Consider the following 10,380-nt stretch of genomic DNA (forward strand, 5'->3'; position numbering starts at 1 on the left):
TAAGATTTGCTTTTGTGCTTCAGTGATCTTTCGAACTACAACATGCCATCTCACACTGAATAAAAGTTTTGCCTTTTGGAAAAGTGTTCCTGTTGTCACTTTGGAATGGTGAAGCAACTTGGGTACTTATGAAACACTGTTGGAAATCCGATGGGTCATGTGTAACGGATAGCAAAAATAGTCTAATCAGTGCAGATAGAAATGTTCATATTAGCTTTCAGCGGTTCACGGCAAAGGCAATCTCAATGGCTCAATGCTCATACAGGAAAATGAGATTTGGTGAACTCCACGTCAGAAAGTACCTCCAGGACGTTTAGGCTCTGTTCGGCTGCCATTATAAGCCGGCTTATCAGTCATGGTACAGTATTTTTCTTTCCCAACAAATTAGCCGTATAAATCAGCACAAGCGGCTTATAGACCAGCCGAAATCAGTGTCCAGATGCTGTCTAGTATGCTAATCTTTTGTCTCAAAGTGCTTAAATGATTGAGCACTACTGCATTGTAAAATTTATATTACTAGCAGTTATTAATGGCTTACGATGATAAGATGTTGTTTAGGTTTCAATTGTCAAGCTGATCTCCACAAGCATTGTTATGAATAAAAGTTGCACCTTTCACATACTACATCAGGTGCTCTTTTTGGCTTTCTATCGTGTCATGTTTTTGGCTTTCTATCGTGTCATGTTTTCACTATCTTGCCATCTTTGTATTAGAATGGCTACATAGTTTTTTTTGAACGCAATGGCAAGAGCTCTGCCTTTTAATTAAGATAGGGAAAGAGAGTTTATGTACAAGCAAGGACACTCGAGATTAGGGTTTCAAACCCCCACAAGCATGTAAAGGAGGGAAACGCATGGCCCAAAAGGGGGGGGGGGGGGGGGGGGGGTTGGGCAACAGCTAAACATAAGCGAGTGCTCTCTTCCTTTGCTCTATGTCTTCCTTTATCCTTGCGGCACCGTTTCTATCTTGTTGTCGAAAATTCTCCTATTTCTCTCTTTCCAAATATTCCAAAAGGTATAGATTACTACCCCGTTAAGCCGCCTACGCTCATATCTTGGCACTTTCCTTGCCATCTCTTCCCACCATGACCCGATATGGGTGGGGTCTACCTGGGGTTGCTGCTGAAGTTGAGTGAAGTTTTCCCACGAGAGGATTTGATCCCAAACTGCCTTTGCAAAAGGGTAACATAGGCATAGGTGGAGGCCGGTCTCTAATGAACCGTTGCACAACACGTATTGTTGTTGGTGTGGCCACCCGCTCCTTTGTAGGTTTTGCGCTGTTAGAATTTTATCTTGCACTAAGATCCAGACGAAGATCTTGCATCTATTCTCCACATGCGCTTTTCAAATCAAATTCGTACAGAAGTGGACGAGCGAGCCTTTGAATTGAATTCTGTAGGCCGAGCGGGTGGAGTAATTTCCATCCTTGGTCCATCGCCAGATGATGGTGTCTTGGACGCCGTGTTGTAGGTGCACATCCTGTATTCGTATCCAAAGGAACACAAACTCCTCTATGTGGACAGCCGAGGTGATTTTTCTTCCTAGCTTGTGCATCCAATTGTTGTTCCGGAGCTCTTGTTGCACCGTTCGGTTTCTCCTTGAAACTAGGCGAAACAAGTTCGGGGCTAGGTACCTAGGAGCTTGTCCATCAAGCCAATTGTGGTGCCAAAACTTAGTCTTTGCACCGCCCCCCAAAGTTATAATGATTGAGGAGTTGAAGAGGAGACGATCATCATCAGAACATGGAAGCTCCGAGCTGCTCCAAGACTTGGAATCGTCCACCCATTCTTGCCAAAGCCATCGCAACCGGAGGGCTCTCCCAAATCTATCGAGGTCAGGGACGCCTAAACCACCGAGGTCTTTTGGTGCTACATAGTTTTTTTTTCCCGATTGAAATTCCAGTATTATGTTTAGTCTTACCATGTTGTGCTAGTTTCCTGTTCATATAGGCAGGAGTACATGATCATTAGTAATGGTGTGTGACTCTTGGGCACTACATTGAAGTCGGCATGGTGCTTTGTCTTTGACGTATCATTTCTGAACTTTGCAGCTAATTACATTCATCTAACTTGAAATATTCCTACTCGTCAACGAAATTTTCCACATAAGATCTGCCATATTCATCTCTTTTTAATCAGGACAAACATCTGAAAAGAAAGTTTCCCGTTCATGTGTGAAAAATTCAGTGTAAATATGTAACATGCAAACTACTGGAGATCAATTTGAATCAGCAAAACTTTTTTATAAGCTGCAATTGCTAGAGAGAGCCAACTAATAGCCTTTTATAACCGGGGTGGTTGAATAGTTTAAAATGGGCTATAAACCAGACTATAAGCTGGACTATTTGGATCAGGTAGAGCTTTTTTAGCAGCTAGCAGCTTGTTTTAGGTGATGCAAACAGGGCATTCCATATTATTCCTGGACTCGTTTTCCTCTAACGGCACTAACTCCTGGAATTATACAAGTCATAATTCATAAAATAAATCTGTTGATTTGTGGATGTTGCACTAGTAGTCCTCACGCTTTCTTCCCATTGTGGAGTTACCACTAATAAAAGAAGGGGCAAGAATATTAGGTCTCATCTGTCTTTGTTCAGAATATCCCATATGTGTAAACTTTTGAAGGAGCTGAGTGAGGCTTCTCGGTGTTCACTGTTTCTCATGGATTCAGAAGGGAAGTCGGCAGCATTGAGCAAGCCATGTGTTCTCATTATAGGTAACCATGCTCGATGTCATTGTACTATTGTTTTTCCCCTGCAAGATATGATCTGTGCATCATTTTTCAGTTCATTACATTTTGTGTTGCAGTGGTGGCTGGTGTGGAGAGATTTGTTTACAAGGGGGTAGCCTCAAATATTGTGACTTTCCTCACTGATGTTGTAAAGATGAGCACATCCTCCGCTGCGAAGAGTGTTAGCACATGGAATGGAGTCACGTCCATGCTTCCACTGGCTAGTGCCATTCTTGCTGATTCTTTCTGGGATCGTTATTCTACCATAACTGTTTCATCGTTGCTTTACATAGTGGTAAGTTTTTTCTTTCTCTGCACTACTATAAGCACTCCCTTAAAACAGGTTTACTTCAGAGATTTTACGCCCGTAGTTTATGTTATTGTTTTTTTGGTGAGAATTGCAGTTCACCTAACCTTTTCCTATCGTTTTTCTTGTTTATTGATCAGGGCCTAGTAGGTTTAACCTCATGGGCAGTGCTGCACTCATGGATGCCATCTTCTTTGCTGTTTTTGCCACTGTACTTGATCTCAGTTGGGCAGGGTGGATACATCCCTTCGTTGCAAGCATTTGGAGCTGATCAACTACTGATTGAAGATGACATGGAATCTCTGCCAGCTGAACAAAAGAACCAGGTGAAGAGCCTGTTCTTCCAGTGGTGGTATTTTGATATATGCAGTGGTAGCCTCTTGGGGAACTCCATCATGTCATACATCCAAGACACGTTTGGTTGGGGTCTCGGATTTGCCATTCCTTGCAGCGTCATGGTCTTATCTGTGGTCGCATTCTGTTGCGGAGCTCCTCTGTATATGTGCAAGGAACGGAATACTGGTAACAAGCCTTCAGATGGCATTTTCAGAGCACTGAAAGAAATCGTTACATGTCTCATTACTCGGAAGGTCCGTTTACCGGCTAGAGATGATGATCATGACATTTCGGAGCTAGAGTAAGATTTTACTATTGTAGTCCGTACCTCAATTTCTTTTGTACTATTATATATGTTAATATGTTGAAATACAGATTAGAAGAGAAGGCGCTTAAAGATGAGTTCACTGATATGAAGGAGGCAAAAGATGACCATGACACTGCACCTAGCGTCACCAATGCCATCCTGAGGCTTCTGCTGATCTGGACAACGCTGCTGATCTTCGCCGTCATCTTTCAGCAGCCAATGACGTTCTTCACCGAGCAAGGGACACTGATGAACCACAAGGTCGGCAGCACCTTCGTGATTTCTCCAGCAATGCTCCAGAGCTCGACGACGATGTCGGTGATACTGCTCATGCCGCTGTACGACAAGATATTCGTTCCTCTGATGCGCGTGTTCACCCGGGAGGAGAAGGGGATTACCGTGCTCCAGCGGATCGGCATCGGTATGGTCCTCTCAGTCGCAGCCATGGTCACCGCCTCCATTGTCGAATCGAAGCGGGTCCATTTCGTCAGCGAAGGAGACGGCGCCACTCATCAGCTGAGCATATTCTGGCTGCTGCCGCAGTACATTCTACTGGGAGTAGCTGATGTGTTCACGGTCGTCGGAATGCAGTTCTTCTACACGCAGGTCCCCAGCACCATGAGGACCATCGGCATCGCGCACTACCTCAGCGTCTTTGGCTTCGGGAACTTCCTCGGTGCCTTTGTGATCGCGGTCCTCGAGACGACGACGGCGAGGACGGGAGAGGGACACGGCTGGTTCTCTGATGATCCACGGCATGAACACCTGGACAAGTACTACTGGTTCCTGGCTTTTATCGGCACCGTCAGTTTTGTGTTCTTCACGTATCTGTGCAAGTACTACAGTGAACCGGAGGCACCTGGGAGATAGGCTCAGAGAGTCCACTTGTTGCCGGCATGTGTGCAAACAGTTAATAATGTACCAATCATTGTCATCGCCAGTTTGAAACTACTGATTCTGCAACTTCTTTTTTTTTTCGATCACAGTAGAACACAACGCCAGTACATGTCTGTACACTTATCTCTATAAAGGCATGCACATTGGTATATTTGCTAGATTTCGAGATAGCTCGCTGTCGACATGAATGTCATATACCACTAACCAGTGGCGGAGCTGGACTGGCCCAACGCCTAGGGCCACTCCATGGGCTCATTTTGGTAGATTAATTGAGCCTCTTTAGAACAGTGTGCTACAATGTAGAGAAAATTGGCCAACGCCTGGGGCCGTGGCCATAGTGGCCCTAGGCTTATATCCGCCACTGCCACTAACAGAACAACACCGTTAATTTTTGAAATAAATCGAGAAAAATGGGCCTGTGTTAAGTCAGAGATTTAACCTAGATGAACATTTTCCGTCACAAAGAAACCCAAGGAATTCACATTCCGCAACTACTTTCGAACTCTAAAATTTGCCACAACATTAGATAAGTGTGACAAAAAAATGTATATCTAGAAACTTTGGAGCCACACTATGTCATGCTAGAATCTTGCCACATCTTTTTACACTATAACATATGGACCACAGAAAAAATCTTGCTTAAGTTTAGTTACTAACTAAATACTTGTTAATCTAGTCAAATTTGTCTAAAGTGAGGTGTGGCAAAATGTGGTTGGCATCCAAACACCCCTATGCTTTCTATAATTCTACTCGATACTAATTTGAGCCAATTTGCTCAGTGCCATAACAAAATGGTTTTCTTTGAAGTGGTTCTGTTTTCGTCAAATCCATGGCTTTAAAATTTTATCTCTTCATGAAATTTATTTGGCAGTTCATTTCTCTCTTCCTTGTCTTTGTTGAGCCCCACCTCACCCCCCGCCTCGTCCTTGTTGACACTCGTGCCTCCCTCTTCTTTGTCCTCGCTGACGTCCCACCTCACACTCTGCCATGGTATATCAGACTCTCCCTACTGCTAAATCGGTAGTTTTTTCACATATCACTTTTTTTTATAAAACCTCTCTTATAGAGAAATCAAGTTTAGAGAAAAGTTTCTTAGTGAAAATCTGTCCTAAATAGGACCTAAACATTTTTTTGGATCGGTAAAGATCTTAGAAGGCTGTGTACATCAAGGGGATTTTTTTAGACAATGTCCAAACACGCATGCGAACAAGAAGTGTCACCACCACTGGATGCATCCAAGCAACACATTAATTTCTGCAGCTACGAGAGAGGTGAGGAGTCGAACTCCCGACGACCCAACCTTGTGACCAACTCGTTCGCTTAGCGTGTTCTTCTATATCAAGTGTTTTATTGGTTGTGCGTGTGTTCGATATGCATAAATATTGTATGAACTCGATGTAACTATATTTTAAATAGAACTTCGGCTATCTAAACAGCATCTGTGTGATTGTGTTTAACCTAATTCTAGTCTTCTCCAAAGGCGTTCATAGTTAGATAAAGAGTCTATCTACTATACACCCGTGTGTTTTAGCAAAATCTAGCACATGGCTGTTTGCTGGCTGCAAAACACATGATTTGAAATAGAGAAAAAAACGTGTGTTTTAGGAGATGCTAGCACATGGTTGTTGGCTGCATAAAAAACACACAAATTACAACAGAGAAAAAACCATGTGTTTTAGGAGAAGCTAGCACATAAATTCCATCAAACAAAAAAGGCCCACGCAGACTAGATATGTTCCTGTTGTTAGATGTAAGTTCTGTGCAATTGAAAAGCCCAATAACTAAGATGAAAGAGAGATGCCCACTAAACATGTAGCAGCCCATAAGCCCAACAAATAGGAATTCCATAGGAATATAACAGGTATACTTGGGAAAGAAGCAAAGAAAATATGGGAAAGGATCTGCGTGGTGATCAGATCTGCTCTGCGTGAGAAAAGGCGCTGCTCTACTCACACAGAGTAGAAAGCTGGAGAAATCATGCAAAACAGAGGAAAGGAGCACACATCAGATCGAAGAGAAAGCACAAACCTCAACAACCACGGTTAGCACATAAATCTTATCAATCCAATCTGCTTGGAATTGTTACATCCATGGAATCTATGGTCATTAGAGAGCAAAAGGATAGCCTACACCTTGTACTTCATCTAGCAACGGGGCCGGGCCCTGGTTCCATGGTGCCATGGTTCATGGTTCCTCACTGTGAACAAGGAGTAGATCCAACATATATTACATGAGATAAGAGGATCATGTAGTTAGCAGAATCACACACACGCAAACAGAAAAACACATTTTTCTTGGCCAATTTCTATAAGTACTTTTGTAGCCACAGCACACATAAATGTTCTGCATTTCCTATATTCCTCTTGTAAAAGAATTACAAAATCTGAAAGATAAAATTATAGATTTCAAAATAGTGAACTAGTATTTCCTATTAATGCAATTATTCTGTACATGTATATAATTTAAAAACCCAGCTCATGCAAGTATTCATACCACTAGGACTATCAATTCAATTAGCAGTTTTTGATAAGATTTCATAAATACAACCAGAAATACTGCTACATGGCTTTTGTAATCAGACCAAATTTAAACACCTAATGCTAGCTTTTGCACAATATTAGGTTCAATGCATGGAGAAAAGGCCATGCTCTGCTCACGCAAAGCAGGGCAAAGGGACTGTTGACATAATATCGTCAGCAGTCCTCCGAGGGATATCCCATGAAGGTAGATTGATCGGCAGAGGAGCGTGAGATCAAGAACAAGAAGGCAACAGAGACACACGAGTTAGACAGGTTCAGGCCGTCAGTATGATGTAATACTCTACTCCTGTGGTCTGTTGGTTTGTATTAGCTATCGTATGATATTGTGTGAGTTTGGAGGGGGTCCCTGCCTGCCTTATATAGTCCGGGGAGCAGGGTTACAAGTCGGTTAGATCTGAGAGATAACCGGAAAGTAATAATTGATTACATGAATCTTGGGATTATACATATCCTAACAGATCTCGTAGTATCTTCAGGATATCTTTCAGATATCTTGCGGAAGGCGCCGACCAGAATCGTGCCCCACAAGGCTTCGTCTTGTGGGTTGGGCTGCCCCTAAGGGCGCAGCCCATGTGGTCTGTCGTGGATATCCGAGGTTCCCTCCACAGCTAGTCCCCGAGCGCCTTGTACCCGTAGTGCAACGTCGTCTTGAGCTTGTCCAGGCAGGTGCAAACGAAGCCGAGCAGTCGAACTCATAGTCCGACCACCATGATGAGTTGTTGAGCAGTTGTGAGCAGTTACCGAGCAGCGTGTACTGTCACCGAGCAGCTCGAACCGTAGCCGAGTAGCATAACCCAAGCATGGCTTGCCATAAGGGTGTAAGGAGCTCAAGTTCAGAACCGAAAATTTCTTCTCTGTGGAACAAGTGTGCCCACTTAGAGTCCGACCACGAGAAAAGGAGATAGTCTTCTTCAACTTCAAGAGGCGTGGAGTCTTCCGAAATAAAGCAAGCACATTCACCGCGAGGTGAAGTGTGCTCTCTTAGTCCCCGAGCCTAACAGTAGATGACATAGTCATGTGGTGCCAGGGTCCAAAGTAGAAGAATAGTAAAAGACTAGCCGAGCAGGCAGCCAGTCCTCGAGCGAAGCCCTGAAATGAGAGAGCACATTCACCGTAAGGTGAAGTGTGCCCACTTAGTCCCCGAGCCTGACAGTAGGTGACGCAGTCACGTGGTGCCAGGGTCAAAAACATAAAAATAATTAAAAGACTAGCCGAGCAGGCAGCCAGTCCTCGAGTCGTTTACGGTGATATCTGAAAAACCCAACCGTGGAGAAAAAACCGAAGTAACGGCTGTGCAGCAACTGTTACCGAGCCTCAATAAATGGTGGAGAAGTCGGCGATTATTCAGCGAGTGATAACCAACGGTAGCGATAAATGAGCGACGTGGGCTGCGGTTGCGTGAAAGCCCAGGTTACGGCCCATTAAGCTGCGTCGGAGAATTCGGAGGGGCGCAAATCACGGGAATGGTTCCCCAAAAACCCTCGAATGCGAAAGGGTGGCGAAAGTGATTTATGACTGCGCCGCCGCATCCTTCGCTCCCACCTTTGCCACTTTGCCATTCCGTTTACATTCTCAATCCTCGCGTTTCCAGATTCGCATCCACATTTGCTTCCGCCGCCAAACCCCAATCACATCTGAGAGATGGCGCCGAAGAAGGGAGCTGTCACAGGGATGCTCTAGGATCTGGTGGCAAGGGCACGACAGGACGTGGAGGAGGCCGCTAGGGTGCAGAAGCAGTGGGACGAGCTGCTCTAGCGAGATGCCGAGACCCACCAGCAGATCATCGACCTCCTGGATGAGGTGGAGAAGGAGCGGGAGCTCTAGCTACAAGCCAAGGAGAGGTCCATGGCCCTGGAGCAGAGGGCAAAGCTGGACGCCGAGACAGTCGCCTGGCTACACAGGGAGCGAGACGAGCAATGTCAGACCTCGGAGAGGCTTCGCTTGGAGCGCGGCATAGTCTGCAGGGAGCGCGACCAGGCTGTCCGAGAGCATGACGAGGCACAGCAGAGGATCAGCTCCCTCCAGGCCGAGCTTGACACCACGAAGGCTCAGAAGCTAGAGTCCGAGGGCGCCGCTCCTAGACTTGCCAAGGATCTCACCGAGACGAGGAGTGTTCTTTAGGCGGAGAGCGATGAGCTTGAACTCCTGAAGGTTGGCCTTAGCATCGTCTGTGACGACCTGCAGGTGGTGCAGGCAGAGGGGACTAGCTCACTCATGGCCCGTGCTGTAGACATCACAGCGCGGGTATGCCAGCTGGAGAAGGATGCTTTTCGCTTGGGGGTTATCCAAGCCTTCGCCATCGCCCGCTCGCATTATGATGTTAACATCAACCTAGGGGCAATGAGCCTAGGTTTCACGCCTGGCTATGAGCTCTTCGAGCTGGATGAAATAGAAGCAGTGATGACTCCTATCGTGGAAAGCCTGGCGAGCAAAATTGAAGACATGGTTCTCCCCCGGAGGGGTCGGTAGTCAGTCGAGTCTAATAAACATTTATCTATAATCTGTGGACGAGTGTTGGTACTTTTGTGCCCGAAAACAGTTTCATAATTCCATTTCATAATTTAAGTTCGTTCGTTTGAACTTGATTTCTTCCCTTTTGCATTCAAGAAAAAAGGTTTATGCGATCCGACCCTTGCGTTCGTTAAGACCGTAGGGCCCGAGGTGCACAAGGGGGAAATTTTGTTTTATGCTGGTGAGCAAAGTTACCGTAGCCGTCGGGGCATGGGTTTTTTGTCGTCTTACCAGGCGTGCTCGTTTATCTGTTCCCGTAAACCTTGCCGCCAGTCTCAACGCGAGGAAGAGGTCTGATGCAATGACCGTTTCAAAGAAAAATGGAGGTATTCATACCTTCATTAGCCCCCAAGTGAGATCCGACCCTTTGCACTTGCTGGGGCCGGATGTTACTAGAGATCGGAGCGAGGGTAGCGAACTTACTTTTGTATTCGCACGTACCCCCTACTTAGGATTTTTTTGATCATTCCGTGACTGTGTGTTTGGTCTTATCGCTGGCCCGGCCTTCCTCGAGCCCTCGCACATGGTGGGGATTCAGTCAAGGGTCGGCTCATTTTGTGACTATCGCCCCGTCCCCGTTTTTTCACAACTGGAGGGGTCGAGGCGATGTCACTTGCCTCGACGGCTCGAGTGTCGTGCCTGATGAGCTCGCTAACGGGGATGTCTGAATGGAATATGATCCCGCTGCTTTGCGATAGGGTCGACAAAGCTCTCGGGCGGCGTTCTGTTGCTCCTTGACTTGCCTTACAACAG

The 10,380-nt window shown here is 45.6% G+C and overlaps 1 protein-coding gene across 1 annotated transcript; it reads left to right on the forward strand.

Moving 5' to 3' along the window:
• The first annotated feature begins 2,552 nt into the window (after positions 1-2,552).
• LOC136464413 (protein NRT1/ PTR FAMILY 5.8-like) lies at positions 2,553-4,549 on the forward strand. The gene is made up of 4 exons (XM_066463363.1): positions 2,553-2,714; positions 2,807-3,024; positions 3,177-3,673; positions 3,748-4,549. The coding sequence occupies exons 1-4, from the start codon at positions 2,606-2,608 to the stop codon at positions 4,547-4,549; spliced, it is 1,626 nt and encodes a 541-aa protein (XP_066319460.1). The 5' UTR covers positions 2,553-2,605.
• The last annotated feature ends 5,831 nt before the right edge of the window (positions 4,550-10,380 follow it).

Source organism: Miscanthus floridulus, chromosome 7 (assembly GCF_019320115.1).
Source record: "Miscanthus floridulus cultivar M001 chromosome 7, ASM1932011v1, whole genome shotgun sequence".
Taxonomy (NCBI): Eukaryota; Viridiplantae; Streptophyta; class Magnoliopsida; order Poales; family Poaceae; genus Miscanthus; species Miscanthus floridulus.

Coding starts and splice junctions, on each gene's coding strand:
- LOC136464413 (XM_066463363.1), top strand. CDS start 2,606: ATGTGTAAACTTTTGAAGGAGCTGAGTGAGGCTTCTCGGTGTTCACTG. Junction 2,715..2,806: donor GCCATGTGTTCTCATTATAG/GTAACCATGCTC, acceptor TTTGTGTTGCAG/TGGTGGCTGGTGTGGAGAGA. Junction 3,674..3,747: donor CATGACATTTCGGAGCTAGA/GTAAGATTTTAC, acceptor GTTGAAATACAG/ATTAGAAGAGAAGGCGCTTA.